Raw genomic sequence first — 25,222 nt, forward strand, 5'->3', positions numbered from 1 at the left:
TTTTTTTTAACTTTTGGATCCAATCTAGGGTTTAAAAGTCAGTTAGTTGGATGTGTAAATTTCTTTTTATTGAAAATGAAAATGTTTTTTTCTTCCATTTTCGAAGAATAACGTTAATTTAAAAAAATGTTTTTATGGTCTAGATCTAGGTGTTCAAGTAAGGAGTATCAATTTCTTGATCAAAATCATCAATTTTTAGTTTATTTCATTTTGTTTTTTGAATAATTCAATCTCTACGCATATTTTAATTAAGAATTAAGTGTTTTTACATCTCTGATAATTCATCATATCCATTTGACATGTTTGTTCTTCTTCATATATTTCAATAATCTGAATATTCTGCTGCAGTTACACAATATTTCACTTTCCTCATGTGTTATTAATGTGTTTAATTCCAGCCGTCTCATGTCAACATGTGTCCATAAAGAAGTGTCTGCATGTGATGCTGCTGCTGCATCAGGATTATCAGTGTTCCACTGCTGCCCTCTAGTGGCTGCAAACACACACTGCATCCAGCCTTCTACTACTGCTGCTACTATGACCAGACACTACTGCTGCTGAGGCTGCTGCTTCTTCTGCTGCTGCTAATGCAGCTACTTCTGTCTGGGAGCTGCAGAGAACTTTCATTATTCATTCATCTGATGGTAATCAAACTGTATGTTCATCCAGCCAACAATAAAAACTACATGATATGCAGCACTGTGTTTCAGGCTCTTTAGATGTTTGGATTGTTCTCCATCAGCATCAGGAGGCATCTGATGGTCCCAGATTCCTTCTGCAGCAGGACAAGCAGCCCAGACATCCAGCCAGACTCATGAAGAACCATCTGCAGCCACAAGAAGAAGCAGGAGTCCTGCAGCAGATGCTCTGAGCTCAAAGAGTCACAAACACAAGATGTACAGTAAACAAAAGCAGACTCAAAATAACACTAGAAGGACTCTAAAATGTCTACAAATAAATTTTACATGTGAGAATTTTCAACCTGATCGTACGTAAAGTTCAGATTTCTGTTCTTCATGCCTGTTTATCCAGGACATTAGAACTCATTTGCAGTTTTAAACATAACATTTCTGAAAATAGGCAAGAAATTATTTTGTAGAAAACATAAAATTGTAACTTTTTGTGCAAAACAACAAACCCTCTGCAGGCGGTGCATTGTGGGAAGAAGACCAAAAGTTTATTGGTGTTCAGGAATGTCACAGTGAGTCAACATCAAAGCTGCCTGAAGGTTTGTCCAGAGGTGGACAAAATAACAGCGTTTAAAACAGCTCTGCAGCCAAACAGCCGTTTGGTCGATTCTGCTTCTTGTTTTAAGGTCACATGAGAGCCTCCAGAAACAAGCAGCTTCATTAAATATTACAACAACTAACAGTTTTTCACTTTTCAGAAAAGTGTGAGTATTATTTATGTTAATTTTGTTCCGAAAAAGACCAAAATGTCAAAATGAGGACTTCAGCTGCTTTCAAATTTGAGTCTCGCAGCTGGATTTGGAGATTTGAGTTTGTCAGGCTTTAAAAACACTTGAAAGGCTCTGATCACAGAAAAACACGTCACATTTCAACTTTTAAACAAGCAGAAGAATTCTTCTTTTTACAGTTTAACATCATGTTTGGGAGCAAAGCTGTAAATCTGATCATTTTGATCCATTTTTACGTGTCGTGTTCGATACAAACTCACAGGACGTTGGAATTAAATCAAGAAACATTAATTATTTATCATCTTTTCAGCCCCAGATGTGGCACAGCTGCTCCCAGATGTTCGTTTCCTGCTTTTAATTGTTAAATAAAATGTTATCTGACAACCAGAAATGTTCTATTTTGCAAGAATCATCCGGAGAGTCCTGCATGCTTGATTCTGACACAGATTTTGCCCCGATTTAAATTTTTGTCTCATATATTTAACTTTGATTATTTTAACAAACAGAACCTTTAAAAATGAAACTTTGCTGCAGAGCTGCTCAACGTCTTTGTGATTTGATCCACCTGCTGCACTTCTCTTCATTAACAGACGCATTTTAAACACTTTTGGACACAAATGTAAAAGAATAATTCGATCCTCTTTTTTCTTTTTGGATTAAAACACACTTTTCCCAAACTGTAAATCACATGTAATGTTTTCTGCGTCGCTCAGACTCACAAACTTCATGACAAACAGCACAGTGAGTGAAACAAATCAAAGCTGAACTGCATATAAAAGTATATACACACAGTAATATACACACTGAGCTCCATGTCACCCAACTTTCTGTTTGTTTCCTGTTTAAAGGGAAAAATAATGTTTTCTGCTCAACCTGTGATGGAACCAAAGAGGATCAGAGCCGCTGGAGAAAATTAAAGCTCTTTGAGGTTTCTTTAAAAGAAGTCAGAATTTCTAGTTTCAACTTAAAATTCAGGAATTTTTGTCTGAATTCTGACTTTTTGGCTCCAAATTCTGAATTTCCTGTCAGAACTGAGACACTTTTTTTGAATACAAACTTTAAAAGTCAGAATTCAGATTTTTCTCTTTTTGAATCCGGACTTCAAAAGTTAGAATTCAGGTCAGAATCCTGATGTTACTCTCAAAACTCAAAACATCTTTTTCTCTGAAATTCTGACTTCAAATTGTTCTAAAAGTCAGGATTTCTTTTTTCACCAAAGTTTTGACTTTATTTCCAAATTCTGAGGTTTTTCTTTGAATTCTGTCTTTAAAGCCAGACTTTAAATTCAAAGAAAAATATCAGGGTAACATAAAACTCTACAGTCAAATTCAATAAAAAACAATTCTGACCTTGTTATTTAAGGAAACACCTTAAAAAGAGAATTTTCTCAGCGCTCTGGCATTAAGGTCAAACTAATTCTTTTACAGTGACCCTGAACCTTCTTCCGTACAGAACCGCGTTACTTAACGAAACATCAGATGCAATAAACAAACATTCAGACCTTTCAGACTGAAGCTGGACGTTCACAGTTGGATCTTCTGCTGTCAAAGTCCACATTCAACCTGAACAGGAGGAATATTAGAACAAAGGATTTTTAAGCTGCCACACTAACTCTTTCTATGTAACAAATAAAAACAATAAAAAAAACAAAAGTTTAAAAAATACAGAACACTTGACGCTGCTGGAATTGATTCTTTTCAGACTCTCTGCTGCAGGGCATGGCTCGTCTGCAGACACGAAAAATGATAAAACTAGTTGTGTAACAAGTAAAAAGAGACGCTGGAGAGTAACATTATGGCTCTATTTAACACCTCGTACATCGCTGTGTGAAGTGACTCGCTGACTACGCTGGAAAAAACTCAGAGTTTACAAAGCTGTTCTCTGTAAAACTTTGATGGAAAGCTGGTACAACCCTTAGAGCCACAGCAGCCACATTACTGGGAGATTCACCAGGTTGAAATAAACCATAATTCTCCTTTAGCCTCCACACTGAGAGGCACAGATGTCCTGTTATTAAGACTCCAGAGAAGCAGCTTCGTTAGCAGCAAACTCCCGTCTACATCTCACTAACTGCGTCTTCTACACAGAAGGTCTGGAGCCTGATCTGAGCTTTAAATGGTGTGTTAACGTTTGACAAACATGAGTGCACTGCCCTGTGCAGCAAACACAACAACACTGGGTAACACTTTTAAATCCCCTCATAAACATGTTCACAATGAACACGAAGGAGCACCTCCAGAACCAGAGACTGTGTACTGCATGACCACTGTTAGAACTGAAAGCACGAATCTATCAACAGAAAATCAATTATTGAAACAAAAATACCAAAAACTTCCTGGTTCCAACTTTTAAACCCAAATACTTAGTTTTTTCTTATTATCTTTTGGTTTTTGAGCATTGGACCAATACAGGAAGTTATCTAATCTAGGAATTTTAATAACTATTGGTTAAATAATTAATTAAATTTACTGGTTTACCCAATCAAAGTTATATTAACGGCTGAGGCAGAAGATGAGGAACCTGCAGGTCAGTAAATGCAGATCAGCTGCAGTACCTGCTTGTTCCACCAGGTGGAGTGTCTTTAATACTGTAGAGCCCAGAGGAGGTCACTCAGACTACAGGAATCTCATGTTGGCAAGCAGAGAGCATCGTTTGGCTAGCAACGGGTACCATGACAAAGACTTCAGTGGTGGTTAATGACCTATCAGCTCACATGATTAAGATGAACTGGAATCGACTACATCAGTGTTTCTACCTAAATATGTAACTCAGCTGCCTTTGTGGCCCAAATCATGTCTAAAACAACAATTTCACCACTGAGGAAATGTCTTCATTCTGTGTTCTCAATCGATCAATTACTGACTGATAATGAAGCGATCATTGATTGGAAACATCATTCAGAGCTTCCATCCTTCTGGGGCATTATTTAGATTACAGGTTGTTCATCCTAGCAAGCAAAGAGCATTCTGGGGGTTTAGCTAGCGAGGGGCACCATGACAAAGACTTCTGTGAAGCTTAATGACTTCTGGTCAGAGTTCACATCATCAAAAGAAATCAAAATATACTGTGGCAGAATTCGTGTTGCAGAGTGGTTGATGTAAATGAGCCATGTTAGCCGCTACAGTCACGTCATTAGTCAAAAAAATGTCTGCACCGCTTCATTCACGTCAATAATTAATCCACTGATAATTGGTAACGCTTTTATCAGATATGACAGTCAAGTGTTAAAAGTTTGTATCTGCAACAAAACAGTTAAGCTGGAACATTCTCTGAAACAAATAGCAGACTAACTGGTAATCATCATCGCCCTAATGGTGCCAACGCTAAATAATTTGTAAACTAAGGCTAAATCTGGCTGTAGATTCTGCTGCATTTGGAAACGATGTTAAGTGCTGGAAGGGGGGATTTTGGTGTAACCTGCTACCCAGTTTGGTGTTTTGACTCTTTGGGGATCCTCTGTAACACTGATCCAGTTTGACTCAGCAGCAGAAACACTTTAAACTTATTGGATTAACCGTAACAATCTACTAATCTACTTCGACACCTGAACCTCAACTTTTGCGTCATACACTTCGTTGACTCCCACTTCAGGGGTGAAGAGTTTGTTGATACAGGGAGGAACTGCTGCATGCTTTACCACAGTCCAAGCTAATACAAAACAAAACTACTTTCTGAGCTACTTTTTCTCCTAAAATCAGTCCAATCAGCAGACATCTGAGCCTCAGAAGCTCCTGAACTCCTGTTTCCATCAGCTCCACCGACTGAGCGGCGGGTCGATTACATTCCACCTTCGTGTCTGAACTGGTGCTTCTTGCAACACGATGTGAAAACTAAACCGTGGTGACCGGAGTCTGTTGACAGCAAATAAAAAATAAAAACACTACACATCAGACAGAGACGCTGGAATGCAACATTGAGCTGAGCGCCGCTTCTCCCTCAGTATCCCAGGTCCAGCTGGATTTTGTGCTCAAAAATGGCGATCAGCAGCATTATGCAGAAGCCCAGCAGGATGCCGGCGTTCTGGAGGAGAAAGAAGCCCCAGTGGCTGAAGCCGTGGTCCCCGGCATCGTTGTGCAACATCTCAGGCACCTGGAAGCAAAAAGAAGACGTAAAGTCATGCAGCAGACACAGAAGGTTTGATCCGAGGACATAAAGAACGATGAAGTGTTCGTTATTAATCAGTGAGGGATTCACATGGAGTAACAGCGAGAATGTACTAAGAACTTCAATCGATCCTGGTAAGAACCTCGGCCTCATTTTACACAAATCAAGAAGCAGAAAACACCCAGAAATCAAAGTAATGCATGCCCTGTATGCTGACGACACTGTACTATTGTCTGACACCATTTCTGGAGAAACATCCTTCTACATCAGCTAGAAAATGCTGCTGGTCACATTGGTCTCAATGCTAATGCAGAAAAGAATGAATTTATGTCTGTCAATACAGGAAAAATAAATTCACCGTCTGGTCCAAATATCAATCTAGTGCAAAATTTTAAATACCTTGGCAATAACGGACCATCAACAAAAACTGACATGACAGTGAGAACTGCAGAAGCATGGTCCATCAGTTCACAGCTAAACACTATCAGGAAATCTAATCTTTCAGATGATGGGAAACGGGGATTTTTTTTGAGTTCATGTTGAATCCATACTTCTGTAAAACAGTCGGAAGCTAAGCTGGACGGCAGCTACACTGGATTACATCATCTCAACGTTTCAAGGAGGTAGCACCCAACAAAGGAACGACTCTATGGAAAACTTCTCCCAAACTCTACTGTAATCAGACAACAAAGATTATGAAAGCAAAAAGAAGACGTAAAGTCCTGGAGCTGACACAGAACGTTTGATCCAAGGACATAAAGAATGATGGAGTGTTCGTAATCGAATCTGTGTTGGATTCACGTGTAGTAACAGTGAGAATGTACCAAGAACTTCAACCAATCCTGCTGAGAATCTCTGCCTCACTTTACACAAACCAAGAAGCAGAAAACACCCACAAATCAAAGTTACTGATGCTGCGTACGCCGATGACACTGCACTAATGTTTGACACCGTTTCCGGAGAAACTACCTTCTACATCAGCTAGAAAATGCCGCTGGTCACTGAACCAGCTGCTGAGGTCACATGTCCTTAGTTAAAACTAACCTTTATGTGGAATAATTTCTGCTCCACTTCCCCAACAATTAATCGATTCATATTCAACGATGCTGCAAACGGTCAAATATGACAGCCAAGCGTTTAAAATTACTATAATTTTGAAACCTGCACATTGAAGGTTGGATTCCCACTTTTGGAAACAGAAATATTTGAATTCAGGCACCTGTCTAATCCGTCATCGGGTTTCTGAAGCTACTTAAACGTCTAATTTAATCCACTGCAGCTTAACCCAGCTGACTGCTGGCCGGACTGACGGGATGTTTTCAGGGCGCAGTGCAGGACGGCGGCCACAAGAGGTCAGCATCGCTCAGCCGAGGCTTCACCGTGTTTCCAGGAAGCAGCTGACTGTGACGGCTCAGCTCTCCTGTGTTTTTAATAAACGTGTCGTTTAGAGGAGGTCGGTGAGAAGAAGCCATCTGCTGCTGAAGGCCGACTTCCGGTTAAAGCTGAACAGCTGCTGCTGACTGGACCAGAGTCGCCTCGTTTATCAGACAGATAATGTGAAACAGACGGAGGCATCGGACGGTGAACCGTTCACCATTCTGCCAAGAAACTTTACAAAATATAAGCCTCAACTCGGGACATTTCATCACAATCACTTCATTCTCATCTAAAAATTAATCAAAAATTAATTGTTCCAAATGGATTTTGTAAAAAATAAAAAATTCTGCTTTTAGACGAATGACTCCGCTGCAACCAGCAGACACATTATGAAGATTCAGGGACTATTAGGCTGAACTGCAGGCAGTGTTCACACAGAGCAGACAGGAAACAACAGTGGAAATATTCCTACCAACACTACAAACTCCCATCAGGGATACAGAGATGCAGAAACAAGTCCAAACCACAACATCCATGACTTAAAGAGCAACTTTCAGGTTGAATTTTTCACAAAATTAATGTGTAATATTTTATGGAAATTATGGATTGAAAGCTTAAAGCATTATTTTAAATGTTTTATGAGACATAAATAGTCATATTAACCCTCTGGTCCCCAACACCTGCCGACAGATGATGTTAAGTGAGAATAAAAGCATATCCAGCAGGAAGACATGAAGAACTGTCTGATTATCAACTTTCCAATGGTACTTGAACGTCTCTTCTGTGACACTTTCTTCAGAAAACTAGACTAAATCCAAGCTTAAAATTTTCATATTTCATCAAAATCACTTCATTCAAAATGTCTCATTTCATATTTTGACAAAAATAAACCAGATTCTGTAAAAAATAATAATAATCATAATCATAATAATCTTTAACTGTGATGCCTTCAGTGACTCACAGAGGCCAAACAGTCAAAAATGTAAATAGTTTAGTATCAGCAACACCTGTGGATACTTGGAAAAATGATGGATGTGTTGATTCCAGGTTTATTATTTTGTCAATAAAAAATAAACAATTTTTAAAAATGATTTCTGTCATTCTAACTGTGTCACAGAAGACATTTCTGAGTTCTTCACTTTATATTGCAGTGAAAAATGAACCCACAGTGAACAAAAACATGACAGGAGCAGACTATCCAGAAACCTTGAAGAGTTAAACAGGTGCTGATGTTAAAATTATGCACTCACAAACTTCAGCTCAGATTGTTTTAGATATTTTGTCTGTGAATGCTGATAATTAAGGGAAGTTTTTCCTCCAACACTCAACACTTCTCAGTAAATTCGGTACCAGTTGAGCTGCTCGGATTAACTGCATGGGATGAAAGGTGACAGATGAGCGACTGGTTGTGTTTAAGAACTCACCATGTCCACCAGCGCCACGTACATGAAGAGCCCAGCTGTGAGGGCGAATATCCACATGGAGATATTTTCAGCATAATGTCCGATCAAAATGCCCGTCACCATGCCCAGGTAGGCCATCATGGCCGACAGCACGTTGTATAGAATGGCCTGACGCACCGTCATACCGGCCTTCAGAAGCACCGCAAAGTCACCTGGGAAACACAGGAAACACTAAGTCAGACGTGTGACTGAGCAGCTGTAAAGTTTTGGAAACAGCGTCACATAAATAACACGATAAATGCTCTTAAAGACTGTCGGTTTTAGATCCAGTTTAAAGTTATTGAAGTTTTGCATCAAACAATTCTTTTTCTGTTTAATCTTGTGTTTCCATAAACAGACTTTATTAATCCCCAGAGGGAGATTCTGTTGTAACAGCAGCTGGGTATTTAACAAGACGACACAGAACATTAGGTCAGGTATAAAGTGAAGATAACGTAAAATAAGATAAAACAGATTAAAATAAAATAGAAAAGAAAAAATAACATAATAATACATACAAGAATATACAGAGTGATACAGAAATGTGGAAATAAACATAATGTGCAAATGAGGATGTGTTTTAATGTGCAATGATATCAATCAGTATAGACATATATTTTACCTTTTTTTCCAGATTTTTTTTTTTTTTTTTTTTTTTTTTTAAAAGAAAATGCCAAAAGTATGAAAGCAAAATTAGAGAGACTGAGAGGAAAATCAAAGCTACTGGATGAATCAAATAAAAGCAGTATGGCTCAGAAACAGTGAACAGAGGAGCAGGTTGTTGGAGATACATTCAGCATGGTGAAACATCTTTCTACTGATGATGAGCAGAGTAGAATAAAAAGTTAAATATCCGTATGATGTGGAGCCAACCTTTTTCCCAGTATTGGTAACACCTTTTCATTTTTTGTAAAATAAAGAAATCCAACTTGTGAGTTTCCTGTTTTTTAAGATTCCTGTCATTCTAACTGTTTTATACCAGACAGAAGACATTTCTGAGTTCTTCTTCATGGTTGTTTTGCTTCCATAGAGCTGCAGGGCTTCAGACAGCAGTGAAAAATGAACCCACAGTGAAGACACATTACTTGATGTGTATTTATTGAGCCTCTAAAGTTCTGTATTCTGGCCCAGATTAAGGAGCACATGTGGGGAAAGAGTTAGCGTGAAACCCAGCGCTCCATCATACTCTGTAACCCGTCATCAATTTAACTTCAGTTATCGGCTGCAGCGACGAGCAGATGCTGTTTTTCTTTGCAGCAAACTGAGTCTGGGCTGAATTAATGAACGACGCAGCGCAGCGATGCAACATGTGCTGAAAGTCCTACAACCCTGCAGCAAAACACGGCGTCCTGGTTTAGGTTTGACAGCTAGTTTCTGAACCTGAGGCTCTATCTGTTCATAGAGAAATCAGCCACAGAAAAATAAAATCATATTTATTAATTAATGGAACTACATTTTTAAAAAAACGGCCAGGAATGAAAAGACTTCCTGGAAACATCCACCACTGAGAGCCTGAGATAACATCCAAGGTCTTACCCAACTCATGCGGCAGCTCGTGGCAGAAAACAGCCACAGATGTACTGAGTCCGCTGGACAGACCTTCAGTGAAGGCAGCACCTGCAAAAACACACGGCAAAATATTTTGAAAAAACCACCTGCTGTTACATGCATTCACTAGCATGTTTGTGTGCATTTCACATGTTGTTGTACACAGTAAAACCACATTAACAAGCCAACATGTGCTCACCAAGATGCTGATGATGCAAATGAGCTCCGGAGAGACACACCGCAACGCAACTAGCATGCAACATGAAGCGTTTCACATAGACAACGAATGGGATGCTAGAAATTGATGGATCCCATGGAGACATACCTTTACCCTCACAGGCTATCCTGCTAAACATGTTCTCAGACAGGCAGTTCATATTTTGAGTTGACCACATTCAGCTGCTGTATCAAGGCCACGCTATCAGTAATTTTTGTTTTCTGCTGTCGTTTACTTTTGGTTTTCTCTGGCTCTCTAGTTCTGTTTATGAAAATATCTCCCTTTGTGGGACACTTTCTCCTTCTTGGTTAAAGTAAGCCACCAAGATTACTGCCTTAATGTTGGAAAAACATCACAGTTTGGGTTAAAATACAACCCTTTTACTACACATTTGAAGCTTCTCCTCCATTATCTAGGTTACTATGGTGACAAGCTCCACCCCATCTAATGAAGGATTGGTTGGCTAAAAAGCAGCAACAGTAGAGCAGTAAACTTAATTGCAAATGAAAATATGCAAAACGTCACTGAGGATGCAGTTTAGCTGTACAGGAGCGTCATTTTACGGAGACCGAGTTCCAGCAGCAGCAGCTACTCACCGATCGCCAGGCCGTCGCTGAAGTTGTGCAGTCCGTCTCCCATGATGACCATCCAGGCGAGCGTGGCCACGCCGGCCTCCTGGAAGTGCTGCTCCGAGTAGGAGTGGGAGTGGCTGTGCGGGTGGTGGTTCTGGGAGTGGTGGTGGTGCAGGATGTGGTGGTAGTCGTGGTGGTGGTGGTGCATGCTGTCGGCTTGGCCCACCGTGTCGTGGAAGTGGGAGTGGCATTTGTTCTCGCAGTCCTCGGCCGTGTAGGAGGCGCCGCCCGACGTCCGGCCGTAACCCTGCGGCGACACGACGGACACCTGCGGCGCCAACATCACCTGCTCCTCCTCCGCCACGCTGCCACCATGCAGGCTGCTCGAGTGGTCGCCGAACGCACCGGCACCGTTGGTCTCCACATCTAAAGACAGACAGTGGAGATACTGAAACTCACTTCAAGAACCAACTGAAAGAAAACACTGATTAAAGACCGAAAACTTCATCAAAGGACACAACATGCAAAAGCAGCACCAATCAGGCACAACATTGAGTCAGACATCATGTGTTACAGCAAACTTTGTCATGGTGCCCCTTACCTAGCTAATTCCCCCACAATGCTTTCTGCTAGCTAACAACAGCTAATGTACAGTAGATGCAGTGTGTATTATCCATAAAAATGATATCCGATTTGGACTTGGTACTGGCAAAAACTAAATGTTAAATGACTCGGACCGAACTGGGAACAAAAGAACTTGATGAGGACATCGCTAGTCACCTTCGCTTGGCTTCATGTCGTTTTCCTCCAGAGCCGGTTGCTTTTCTGGGTCTGCTTTGTCGTTCTGATCCCATTTCTTCTGGATCTGTGTGGGCGACACGTTTCAAACAACACCATCAACAACAACAACAGTACATTCACATAGTTTCCTAATTATCCCTCATACTGCACTTTTACAGACTTTTATGCTTAATGGTTGCAAAAAATGCAAAAACTGAAGAGTCAACTTTTAGTTTCCTACATATGCATTTTATTTGCTACACCAACTAAAACAGTCATTATAAGTGCAAATTCCACTAGTATGACTGGGTTTTGTTTCGTTTGTGGATTTAATGTGGTTTTAATCATTGAGAAACAGCAGAGGTAACGTCACTGCAAATCAAATTATTTTCAGTTTATACATCATGTGTTTTTCTTTGTATAAATGTCATTCTAAATGCTCCACCTCAGCTTTGATGCTAAACAAACCAATGAGTCTCTGACCTTTTGCTTCTTGTCCTTGTACATCTTCCCCAGCGTCAGGAAGTGCTCGATCAGAAACATGAAGTAGACTCCACTGAGTGCCGTCAGACCTTTCCACACCGCGTCCAGGTTTTCCTCTCGCTCATCATGGTGGTTATGTCCATCCATGTTCAGCCCTATGTCCTCGTGGTGGTGATGGTGGCCTCCCTGAGACTGACGGGATGAGAAAATATGAGCTCAGCTTGGAGAATTCAAACAGCCTGACTCTGAAGCTCGCTGGTTATAGCTGGACTAAAAATGACGACATTGTGGTTCAACAGTGTGAGAAAATTATTTTAAAATGTCCAGTTTTATGAAGAAAGGACTTTAAACTGAGACTACATTGACAGGAGTTACATTTGAAGACCTCATATTTTGCAAATCTCACTTCCTTTCATATTTTTACTCACTGTGGGTTCATCTTTCACTACAATCTAAAGTCCTGTACCTCCATGGAAACAGAAGAACCAAGGAAAAGGACTCAGAGCTACATATATATATATATATATATATATAAAAACTGTGGTTGACAGTTGAATCAATGAAAAGACATATACGTGTTTATAATTTAAAATTTATAAAAACCTAATCCAGATGCGCTTTGGGGCTTTTTTTTTAGCCAATTTTATAAGAGAGGCACGTAGCCTAAAGAGAGTTTGATTAAATATCAGCATTGTAAGCTTACAATACAGGCCAAAAGTTTGGAAGCTACTTCAATTTTCTGTTCACAATGCCTTTCTTACAAACCAGTATGAACTCTATGGATTCTGGGATGTTATTTACTGCAGGATCAGACTTGACTTTCATTGATATTCGCCATTTTCTTCAATTTGCCTTCAGATATGCATTGATGTTCCAGGCAATCTTTTAAAAAGAAAAGAACAGCTTAGTTTTAGAGTTGAGAAGATTTACAAGAATCTGCGCAAAAGTAAAAATCACAGTTTGCATTATTCCCTTTAGCTCTTTGGCTTTTGAGAGTTTGCAGACAAAAATCCCAGTGAATCTCAACTGTGTCCATATCTCTATAACTACCACAGAAATGACTAGACAGAAACAGCTGAGTGTAGAAACAAGAGTACAGATATAAATACCTGATAATTCTAGTAAAAATCTATTCTGATGAGTGACTCTTTATATAATAATCACATTTATTTTGATTCAAACTATACCAATGAAACTATGATACTTTTTGTACAAATTTGATCTTGCATCCAAACTTTTGGCCTCTGCGTATTTTGGGCTAGTTTTTGGTTAAAGGTTAGTTAAAGAACTGTTGCAAAGCTGAAAATGACAATTTATACAATTTCTGGGCGATAAATGGTGTCATTTGGTGACAGATTCAGTGTTGGGGGTTGAGGTCAATCAGACTTGAACTTAAACAGCCGTAAATCCCTTCAAACTTGGTCGGACCGGACTGAAAAGATGAGCGGCACACGTTGTCTGATGTCTTGCTGCTAAAACAGCGACCGCTGGTCGAGCTGGACTTACGTGGGGGATGAGGTGCAGGAAGGCGTCGCCGCTCAGCGTTCCCACCGCCAGCGCCACCAGGAAGCTGAGGAGGAACTTGAAGAAGACTCTGTTCATGAGCGGGATGAGGACGACACCGAGCAGCGACAGCAGGCTGATGATGGTGATGGAGAGGAATCCACCCACCCACGCTGCAACACACAAACCCAACAGGCAGACTCACAAATCAGAAACCACACTTCACCGGTTGATGTAGTTTTATAAAAAAAAAAATCCCATTGTTCACTGCACTGAATTAATTATAAAACGCTTCATAAAACGGGTTGTTCTCAAACAGCATGTGAAGGCAGATATTTAACCAGAGTTAGAGCAGCTTTGTTAATATTACGCACTTTTATCTGGATTTACATGAGCTCTGCGTTTGCTTGTTTTGCAGCAAATATGCGCAAAAACCTTTGGTCTAAACGAGGAAATGAAACTTTGAGGAAAAAAGATGCAACTTAAAATTCAGCCAGTTTGGGAAGCTGCACTTCCTACTGTTTTCTGTTCAACTGCTCGCTTTATTGAATCTCTACGAATGTAGAGCGTGAAGTCGCCGCATTTAGGGGAAACACAGCAGAATGACGCCTCAACACCAGTGAAAACAGCGATTACCTGTTGTGATGTTTTTGCCGTTCTCTCCGGCAGATCGCTCGCCGTGGTCGGAGTGGTTGTGGTCTCCGTGGTGATTGTGAGCATGTTTGTGATGTTTGTGTCCTACAAAAAACACACACAGCAACAGGATCAGTTTTACATCCCTCCCAGAGTCACAGTCTAAACAATAAACCTGATTTCTGTTCAGCAGCTTTGAGTTCTTTTGTTCAGACATGAATAGATGGATGTTGATCACCTTGACAGTTTCAGCGAGCAGCTCTCGCCTTCTTCAGAAGCGTCTCACTGACAGCGTGTGACGTGTCAATGTGCGACGTGCCCAGTAGAGCCACCAGGTTCACCGGACCAACCACGCCCACGCTGTAATGGCATGTCGTGGTGAGCCCAGCGGACCCGACCCGCCCACCAGGCATGATGCAACCCCGCCATCCTATTTGTTCTGGAGTAGAGTGTCAGCATCTATCTATTCACTTTATGTCTGAACAAAACAACCCAAAACTACTGCATCAATAAGAAGACATGATCAACGTTTTTGAGCTCATTTTTTCTCACACTGAGCATCAACATAATGGGATGTATCATAGTTGGAACAGTAAAACTGCTGCAGTTTAACATATATGACAAATAGTCCTGGAAACAATCATCGGTACCAAGGATGTTGTTATGGCCTGTTGTGGTCGTGTGTGGGAACATCTGCACACCCTCTGTGTCTGGATGGTGTGGATTGATTACACCTGGTCAACGACAGCTCCAGATTCCCAGCTGGCAGTCATGAGGAGTGATTACCCTGGAGCTCCAGACCTCCTCCCAGCCCTGGTCCTTCCCACCTTTGGATTGGTCCACCACCGCGACTCCTCCTCCCACAGTCACTGCACATGTCCATGTAACTGCAACCAAGCTGTTAGTCTAGACGGCTGGTATCTGTGACCAGTCCGCCCTGGTGCCTCTGTGAGTGATGTCTTGTTTGTATTCCTGTGTCTTTTGGTCTGTAGATACTTGTGGTGGGTTCTACAGACACCTGGAGCTTCTGTTGGCAGCTGCTAATTTGGTGTGGAGACTGAGGCTCCAGTCAGCAGTCCGCCAACTTAGTGAAGAAGCCATTCGGTATTTAGAGTCTTCATGAGCTGTGTTCAGTACATGAGTTTGAGGCACCAGTTTTGTTTAGTTTTTGTGCACTGTTGTATTTGTTATTACTTGTGGCGGGTGTTGCTGATGTACTTATGTTTGACGAAGGAGTTTAGTTGTTTTGTTTGTGTTTAGCTTAGTTATAAACTCTGTTAGCCTTTGTTTTGTTATATTCTGTTCTTTGATTTAGCAACACCCACCAGTCTTGTGTTCTTTATCACTTTTATGTTCCATTTGCCACAAAGCAATAAATCCCTTCACCTGAACCAATAACATTCTGGTTATTTTGTTGCATCCCGCCAACCCCTAGAGGTTGGATCGTAACAGATGTTTCTGTTTTTTGATAATTCAGCAGTGAAGACTTGTGCATTCTGGGTAAACTCTCAAGGCTCGTATCCGCATGTTAGTGGTAGGTGGTTGGTCAGACCATTCATTTTGGTCATAGTCATATTCTAACACTCAAATTGTAAAATCTAAGATTCTAATTACTGAAGGAATTAAAAGGTTTTCAGCACAGACAATAACGACATTCAGCAGCACAAACATGTTGTTCAGGCTACAGTACATGAATCAACCAACAGGAATGTTACCTTACAAGCCGACACTGAGCTTCAGCATCAGGCAGGTTCAAAGTTTTAGTGCTTTTAATGGAAAGATGCTAACGCCTGTGGAAAAGGCTAAAAGATAAAGGACACCACCTGTTAGTTAGCATTCTGGCTAGAAAATCACTCTGTGTCAACACTGATGAGGGCTTTAACAACTTTTTAGTTAATTTGTCTATTTGTCCATCCTTTCGCATTAACATTCAGTTTTTATACATTGACAAATGATGCTAAACATTTTAGCATTTTTATTTTGTTTTGTCATTAAAATCATCAACAGCTTACTACTAAAAAAAAATCATAGACTATTTCTTTAACAGCTGCTTAACTGATCATTTCAGCTACTTATATACTGTCCTTAAACATTTTAATCATCTTTTTTGGTAAATACCAGCAAATTTGCACTATTACTGCAATTTTTGGACCATATTTCTTTGATTTGCATGTTAATTGCAAGTTCTTTTGCAACTGTTTCCTTATTTTTCCTAAATGTAACATGCAAGGTATTGGACATCTTTAATTTCCCCAAGGGGATGAATAACGTATCTATCCATCTATCCTTGTTTATCTCAGCTTGATTTAACACCCATTCATTGGCCACATGTCATTAAGCATCTGGCAAAGACTTTGTCATGGTGCCCCCATGTGAGCTTAAGTCCCACAATGCTCTCTGCTTACCACATAGGTAGGTTTTACAGCTAATATGCAAATGTTTAAGTGTATAACATCTAGGAAAAGGGTTCGGGCAGATACTAAATATTTAATGATTCAGATCACTTCAGGAGCAAAGAGTAGAATCCCCAACGTCCAGATATTTCCTACCTCTGTGCTCGTGTTCAGAGGCGTCTCCGTGCATGATGCAGGCTCCTCCGTCGATCTGGTTGAGGAGGGCGGGGCAAAGGAAGCTGAAGTCTCCGAGGGTCATGCCCACTTCCTGAGACATCCCATGTGAGGAGAGGATGCTGGAGGCGTTCAGACACTGGAGGGAAAACAGAAAAAAATTCAGTGTTTACCGAAGTGTGTATTTTCCAAGAAAACGGTACCACACTGGGACCCAGTATCGGATCAGGACATCTAACAAGGAATTCTAGAAGATTTCAGTAGGGATCCAGTAGGAGAAAATTAAAGGATTTGTTTTTTTTTTTTGATGTTCATTGTTTTTTTTTAATCTGGCCGATACCAATTATTGGTAATCAAGGAAGGCCCATAACCAATATTTGTAACCAACATACATTAAATGTAATGTTGTAACAAGATAACAAGATGTGATAGCAGAAAATCTGTCAATTATAACTAGGTTTCTTCATTAATATCCAACTTTTTTGACATTTTGATGCATTAATATCCAACTTTTTGACATTTTCATGCGTTAATATCCAAATTTTTGACATTTTGATGCAAAAATATCCAATTTTTTGAAATTGATGCAAAAGTTTCAAACTTTTTGACATTTCAATGCATTAATATCCAATTTTTTGACATTTTGATGCAATAATATCTGAGATTTTGACATTTTCATGTATTAATATCCAACTTTTGGACATTTTGATGCGTTAATGTCCAACTTTTTGACATTTTGTTGCATTAAAAAGGGAGACTAACTGAATACGTAAAACAGAAAGATGAGTGGTTAAATGACGTACTCTGTTTACGTTTATCGACTGAAATTAATCAGTTTGTCTCCTGCAGTTCACTATTTTCTTAATCTTTCACTGTTTTATTACTTTTATTGCCCAGTAAGGTCCAGATCTTAAACCTTTATTAGTTAATGTGCTGCTGCTCGGGTTCATCTCTGGCTGCTTTTTAACTTAGCTGCTAGCCGTTAGCATTGTTAGCCACTGTGCAAGAAGCTAATTTTTTTGGTTTGTGTTTCTTGTTCAGTTCTTGCTGCTTGAGAGACATTTCTGAGGCCACAGAGCGACTACAGAGAGAGAGAGAGAGAGAGAAGGCTGCATCATACCGGAAGTATTTCATTTATCAACAACCTGTCTACAATTGACCAATACCGATAACTGGGGAAAATGCCAAATATCAGCCACGATAATCTGCCAAGCTGATAATCGGTCACTGGCCAGATTTCAACAGAGAAAGTGGATTTTTTACTTCAATAAAATGTTATCAAGTCTTGTCGTACACATCTTGTATTGGAGAAAATACGGCTGTTTTTGGTGTTCGTACCTCCACACTGTCCAGGCTGTGGTTGCGGAGATGATCCTGGTTCATGTGGTCATGGTCCTGGTCATGGTCGTGGTCATGGTCGTGATCGTGGCCGTGATTGTGGTCATGGTCATGGTCCTGGTCATGGTCGTGGTCATGGTCGTGGTCATGGTCGTGGCCATGGTCCTGGTCATGGTCGTGGTCGTGGTCATGGTCGTGGCCGTGACCGTCACCTTGGCTAACCGCTGCCTGAGTCTGACTCTCAGTGACGAGCCCGGCAGCGTTCCCTCTGGTAGTTTCCTCCCCTGCAGGACTCGGTCTCTCGGGGTTGCCGTCTTGTGCTTTGACCACAAGCTGAGCTCTGTAAGCTGCCGTGGTTTCAACCTCCTGAGCTGCCGCGATCGTTTTCTTATCGTGACCATCCAGGTTCGCGCTTTTCTTCCCCGGTGCTCCATCCTGGTTCTTTGGAATCTTCTCCGGCGGTGACGCATCGCCATGTTTGTGGTGATGCGACCTGTTGTGGTGCACATGGTATTGATGATAGTGGTGGTGGTGGAGGTCATGGTGACCCGGCTGCTCGTGATGTTGCACAGTGATGGCCCTGACGCTACCCAACCCGATGTTCTGCAGGAGGCGCTTCAACCCGGCCAGAGAGATGGTGCCGTTTTCTCCATATCTGTTGGATTCAATACAAGAACACAACGTTAAGTTAATGCAAAACTTGCGACAACATTAAGTTCTTCGTGCAACCAAAACAGTTCTGACATGTTGGGGCCAAGACACAGGATCTCTGGTGCCATCCTGTGGCGTCCGGTGGGTATCAGTCAGTAAGTAAGCAAGTAAAATTTATTTATATAGCACCTTTCACAGATATAAAATCACAAGATGCTTTACAACAAAAATAAAACAAGGATAAAAACAAAAACAATAATGCTAAAGGTATTAAACTGTTAAAACAGGGAAGCAGCAGCTAAAATAAAGTGCATCAAAACAATAAATAAAATAGAGCAGTTACAGGTCAACAAAACGCCTGTCAAAATAAAAATGTTTCCAGCTGGCTCATAAAAGCTCCATAGGAGTCGACTGATCTCAGCTGTAGAGGAAGAGCATTCCACGGTTTTGGTGCAAGAGCTTGGAAAGCAGAGTCACCACGGGTTTTATACCTGGAACGAGGGACAGCAAGTCATTTTTGTTGGTCCGACCAGAGAGCACTATTCGGGGCATATGGCTGAAGGAGGTCCGAGATATACTGTGGTGATTGTCCACGTAAAACCTTAAAAGTAATCACCAGAATTTTAAAATGTACACGAAAGTTGATGGGGAGCCAGTGAAGAGAGGAAGGGACCGGGTGATGTGGGAGCTCTGGTTAGTTCCATTTAAAAGACGAGCAGCTGCATCAGGAAGCTAGCAGATCTTCTGCAGGGTTTGGCTTTGGACTCAATGGATTGGACTCATTCCAAAGCATCCCATTGATGATCCACTAGATTGGGATTTAAGAAGTCTGGAGGCTGTGTCAGTGCCTTGAGCTCTTGGTTGTGTTCCTTGAGCTGTTTTTAAAGGTATAGTGGGGCACACTGTCTTACTATTGTTACCCGAAAAGAGTGTCCTTGGTCTGGAACAATGGTTAAGTAGGTGGTACGTGTCAAAATAACTTCCAGTTGAATGCCAGGACCCAAGGTTTCCTAGCAAAGCACTGCGTTATTACAAAAAAAATCAATGTTGTACACTTTGGTTGCCAATGGTTTTAATGTTGTGGCTGGTTGGTGCATTTTAGCTGCTGCAACGTTAGAGCGAGGTACATCCTTCCGCAAGGTTTAAAGCTTGACTGTTTTCATATACAAAGGCACAACAGCTGGATTTGAGGCGATTATTCACACAATTCTGCTCAAGTGAATCTCTCTGTATTAAATATTTAACTTTTCTTTGCACCGGTAAAGATGCATCAATCGGCAACGACCGGTTTGTCGGAGCTGAACAGGAGAGAAACTGTTGAGTCGGAGGAGCTGCAGCAGCTGGTGGAAAACCTTCTGAAGCTCCAGATAAAGAATCACAGGAAGGATTAGAGTCTGAACATGACGGTGATGGATGACGAGAAATCCGTCATCAACGTGCATCGACTGCATTTGTGTTATTATTCTCACTGCCAGAAGGGGGAGCCAGAGGTTCCAAACTGCAGGTTTCAAACAAAGAAAATTAAAAGAGAAAAAGAATTAAGTTTTCCCTCAGTTTCTCTATGTAGAAACATCTAAAAGTCTTCAGATTTATGTTGTTCTCTCTGCTTTCGTCCATCCTGAGGACTAACCTACCTGCAGTAACGTTATCTTGCTATCGTCTCATGAAGAGTTCAAAACATAAGAAACAGTAATCTTGTTTTTTGAGCCTGTAGCATTTTTAAAAAGTATGAAAGAACACATTTAATAGTAACTTTTAACAGATAATTAAAATTAGGCGTATTTTCCAGTAATGGGACTGTAGTTCAGGCTAACGTTGCACTTTGAACACAGATGTTTTTTTCACAAACTGCTGAGTTTAACTTATTTAACCGAGCTTTTACTGAGTCGACTCCAAACTAACTGACAAGTTAAAGAAGACATCTGCGTTTCTGCATTTTGTTCATACTGACGTTTGTGTGTCGCAGCTCAACAACCGACATCTAAAGACAGCAGCTAACTTGTCTGTGTTTTATTCCTCAGTAGTTCTTGTGCTGAATCACCAGGAGATGCCTTTTCAGAAGACAATATATGAATATGTGCAGCTGCTCTGAGTCGCTTCTCATTGTTTCAGTAGAAAATAAGCAGGTTATAATCATCTAAAATGCTGCAAACACGAGATTTTTTATTTTGATTTGGAATTAATTTAGGCTGCAGGTGGAATCACTTCAGTTCATCTACAGGCAATGTGTTGATTTTTGTGTTCCTGCGATTTCAGCATGATTTTCTCTGAAATAAGTTGAAATAAACCAGAATTATCCTTTAAAGGTAATTAAAGAACTCAAATAACACAATTCTCTTTCATCACTGGAGGTATGTGAAACCTTTCTGTTTTTCTGACGATCCAAACAGGAGCTTCAACTTGTCTTTTCTCAACACTTCTAACTTATTATGAAAATGATTGGATTCTTGTAATGCTGTGTGATGTGTGCCAAAAGAGGACCAAGGACACGAGCTGCTCGCACAAGAGTTTGAAGGAAACGAAACCAGTCCTAGCCGCCTGCCTGTAGCGACCTAGAGATAACACATACCATGATGTGTAACTCATGTTTATGTGTCTGTATAAAAGCTGTGCTATTCTCACCAGTCACTTGTTCAGACTGTGTTCTGTGCATGTTGATTCCTTGCACAAGTAAAATTTTGCTTTGACTTGAGAGACGACGCTGAGTATTAATTTGGAGAAGTCAGGACTCCACTGAAGAATTCTCCTGACAAACGGCCCCATAAATGACTGAATGTTGGCAGAAATACAACAAGTGAATCTAAGTGGTTTTCATCAGGTGAAGTGTTCCTGCTCACCTGTTGAACAGAGCCTCCAGGTGTTGCTTCTGGCTCCGCTCGGCTCTCTGGATGTCGACTCCAGCTGACAGTAAACGCACCGCGTCGCTCGCCTCCGTGGTGGACGGGTCGCAGTCCGGACCGGCCGAACCATCGCTCAGGGCGAACAGATACCCGAAGACCAGGAGGACGGCACTCATCTCTTCCTTCATCGTCTCTGCAGGCAAAACAGAAAATCTTCAATTACAGACAGAAGATGAACCCTCCGTGGTTGTAGACCACCTCAGAATCTGTTGAGACTTTGTCGGAGGCATCTGGAACTGACATCTGCCCAGTTTTTAAGCTGAAATTCAAACACTTTCATAAATGTGAACCCAATGGAAATGTTCAATGAATCATTTGAGAGTTGGAAATTAAACAAGACTTTCAGATGGCCACAAAACGTCAAGTATACGTCCTAGAGGCTTCAGACTTTCAGGAGATGTCCAGAAGTTTCTGGTGAATGGAGAGAATGCAGCAAATTCTGGCAAACAAGCCTCGGTTTGTTAATAAGACATTTTTTGAAGACAACATGGAAGGAAATTGAAATTTTGCACAAAGGCAGATGGTACTTCCATGTCTTATGATCCCAAATTTCATCAACCTACCCATGATTCAAGATGTCCATCTAACCATTTTAGAATGAATCACTTTTTTTTTTTTTTTTTTTTACCTGTGTCAACTTCAGTTGGCCATAACTCCCAATTCTACTAACATATGAAAGCTTTCAAAGCATTGGTGAAGTCATTCAGACAGTATTCTCATGATAACATTGATCAAATAGATCCTATGTATTAGAGATATTTTTTTAAAAAATTGAAAATCCACTTTTTCTAACAAATTCGGACACTGAGAGGTCTTAAGCACAAAACAGAGGCTTGATTCCCAGAATTTGCTGCATTCATTCCATTCACCAGAAACTTCTGAACATCTGAAGATCTGTTTAAGTTTAAATGTCTTTTTTTAATTACAATAAAAAATACTTAATAAAAAGTACAATTTCTGTATCTGCCAAAGTATTATCATACATTTACACAACTGGAATAAAACAAAAATTAAGTAATAGCAGCATATTAATACAGTTTAGGGTCAATAGAGACAATTCTGGACATTTTATTTTCTAATCACATTTAATAAGGTCATTACAGTCAAACAGCAGCTGTCTGATAGAAGTAACTGAGTAAAAAAGTACTAAACTTCACTCAGAGTAGAAGTCCATCCAGCAGTTTAATCAGAGGAATTAACGCCATTACACAATGAGGTGGTTACAGAACATGTGTCATGTTGTGTTACGGCAGGATTTAGCTCACTATAAACACACCACTTACTCAATAAATCCTATTTAATCACACTTAAGCCCACGCAGATGGAAAAAAACGGTTTCCTGCTTTGTTCTGCATGGAGCCGAACTGTTGAGCAGCTTCTAGAAAACGTGTCGGCAGAAGTTCAACGTGTTGCTTCACTGAGCTTCAACCAGGAAGTAAAATTAGAGGTTTTCTGAACGGAATCTGGTTTACGGCGTCTCGCCACAAAGTCACTCTTGGAGCACGTATCATTCAGCCACCTCATTCTTTAACCTGCTCTGTGGCCTGGAACGAATGCGGCTGTTTTTACCTGCTGAAACAGCTTTAAAGGACTCACTCTGTTAGCTTTCTGTTTGCTCGAATGTGAGCGCAGCACCAACACTGCGACTGAAAAACTGATTTCATTCCTGACGTCACATTTTAGAGATAATAGCTCACAGGATGTTTGCAAAAAAAGACTATTTGCTCATTTTATGTACAAAAAGGCATCTAGAAATTATGTTAATTACAGTCTAACCCTTAACTGAAACTGTGGAAAAAAATACTCCAGTATTAATATTAATACACACATTTGTTATGACGACAATAATAAAATTATGTATATTTGAAAGTTATGACTGCTTAATTCAGATAAAAGCAGCTCTATACTCATTTAAAACTGTTTTTAAACAAAGAACATGCCAATTAAGTTTTTATTTTGCATCTTTTTTGTTAATTTGTGTCTTTTTGTTGTTAATCTCTGCTATTTAAAAGGCAAACTAAAGGAAGAACTCTGCGCCAAATCCTCAGACAAGAGAATTACGTTGGTTGAGGGTCTAAAGATATTCACATGCTACTGTTAGAATAGAAAAAAAACATTAAAGGATGACTGCAAAATAGATAATTTCTTCATTTTATATATAAAAATGCATCATTAAATCATGTTAACTACAGTCTAGAAATGACACGCAGCCCAAACACTCGGAAAAATACTCCAGTAGTTACGTTTATATGCACTTTTTCTATGACCACAATAACAAAATGATGTATATTTGAGCATTTTGACTGCTTGATACTGCAAAAGACATAATTTCTTTATTTGCTCTGATCACAGTAATAAAGTTATGTATATTTGAAGGTTAGTTCAGAGGAAAGCAGCTGTATGCTTATTTAAAACTGCACAAACAGCTTTTGCACGAAACACATGCTAACTGACTGTTTATTATCATTTCGCATCTTTTTTTTTTAATTTGTCTTTTTGGTTGTAAAGAAAAGCAGCTATATACTTATTTAAAACTGCATACGCTAGCTTGTTTAGCCTGTTTAGCTTGTTTAGCAGCTAGATCCATCAAACAATCATTAACATTAAACATTAAATCTGCTGTTTCATCCTCGGTTATTTATGATGTTTGTATTGTTTGTGATGTTAGCACCTCCTCTGCCGCTCACCTCCGCGGTTTGAACGCACAGCTAGCCGGGTTAGCCTCCCTGCTAGCCGGCTAGCTGGTTAAATGTCCCGGAGGATGCTGACAGACGGCATCCTCCGGGTGTCTGCGGCCCAGACTCGGGCCTCGTGTTCCCGCCCAGCCTCGGCCTCCGTCCGCCGCTCAAACTACAAACTACTAAAAAACACTAAAACCATCTCCGGTGCTACGAGCGGCGGCCACGCGTGTCCGTGTCGGACCGGAGCCCGCAGGAGGTAAACAGAAACACGTTGCGGCTGTGCGCTCTGCACCAGCCCGGTGCCGTGTGCACAAAGACGGCAAACCCGGAAACTGCAGCCAGCCGCTGCCGCCGCCGTGCGGAGCGGACCGGATCGGACGTGCTGCGCCTCTCGCCGGCTGAAAACCCGACAAAAACACGGCGGTAAACCTATGGAGGTGACTTACAGTGAACCGGACTGCTCTGCTGGATCCTCTTCGGGGCTATGTGAACTTCACGGGGCCGCTCGGTGCTCTTCTGTCCGGTAACAGCGGCGGATGGAGGTGGACTGATGGCGCATTCAGGGACCGCCGGAAATTTAAACTACGTCAGTTAACACCAAACAGAAGAAGGAAGGAAGACTGCTTACGAATCACTCCAAAAACAATGTCGAGACTTCTTTGAATGATGCTATTTAATAACACATTCTGGACTTACCTTGTGTGATATTATTTCTTCTACATACCTAGAACATGTGGTATTTTTCTAATTTACATAAAGATCTGTGCAATACAGACAACCTATGCAATATCAATACTTATGCCAGTATTTACATTTATGTAATAATCTGTTCCATGATACTGGCATGTGTGAGAATGTCATTTCTACTTAGTACTTATGTATATCCTCATTTTGTTTTGGATATTTTATTTTGTACTTTTCCTAAATGTATACACCATCTTTGCTGGTGTAACACTGTGAGCACACCTGCTAATTTAATAATCTCACTTTATTGTACAGCCCTCTGGGC

General features: G+C 40.6%; 1 protein-coding gene across 2 annotated transcripts; it reads right to left on the reverse strand.

Annotated features, from left to right (window-relative positions):
* Positions 1 to 1,155: 1,155 nt before the first annotated feature.
* slc39a6 (solute carrier family 39 member 6) lies at positions 1,156 to 24,777 on the reverse strand. Of its 2 annotated transcripts, none has more exons than XM_035942056.2 (12): positions 24,660 to 24,777; positions 21,470 to 21,665; positions 17,982 to 18,636; positions 16,626 to 16,782; positions 14,080 to 14,181; positions 13,447 to 13,616; positions 11,941 to 12,132; positions 11,458 to 11,542; positions 10,702 to 11,103; positions 9,877 to 9,957; positions 8,323 to 8,513; positions 1,156 to 5,506 (listed from the first exon to the last, which is right to left on the reverse strand). In XM_035942056.2, exons 2-12 carry the CDS (start codon positions 21,658 to 21,660, stop codon positions 5,354 to 5,356), a joined length of 2,379 nt encoding a protein of 792 aa, XP_035797949.2. In that variant the 5' UTR covers positions 21,661 to 21,665; positions 24,660 to 24,777; the 3' UTR covers positions 1,156 to 5,353. The 2 variants fall into 2 exon arrangements, with proteins under 2 accessions (XP_035797949.2, XP_035797950.2); XM_035942057.2 differs by lacking the exon at positions 24,660 to 24,777 and adding an exon at positions 24,220 to 24,510.
* Positions 24,778 to 25,222: the final 445 nt, after the last annotated feature.

The sequence above is a fragment of the Amphiprion ocellaris genome, chromosome 10 (assembly GCF_022539595.1).
Source record: "Amphiprion ocellaris isolate individual 3 ecotype Okinawa chromosome 10, ASM2253959v1, whole genome shotgun sequence".
Classification (NCBI taxonomy): Eukaryota; Metazoa; Chordata; class Actinopteri; family Pomacentridae; genus Amphiprion; species Amphiprion ocellaris.

Bases quoted from the DNA above. Each gene is read 5' to 3' on its own strand.
- slc39a6 (XM_035942056.2), bottom strand. From the start codon at position 21,660: ATGAAGGAAGAGATGAGTGCCGTCCTCCTGGTCTTCGGGTATCTGTTC. The intron at 12,133-13,446 runs GTAAGTCCAGCT...TCATCCCGTCAG, and splicing joins TCCTGCACCTCATCCCCCAC to TCTCAGGGAGGCCACCATCA. The intron at 5,507-8,322 runs GTGAGTTCTTAA...TTTTGCTTCCAG, and splicing joins ACGTGGCGCTGGTGGACATG to GTGCCTGAGATGTTGCACAA.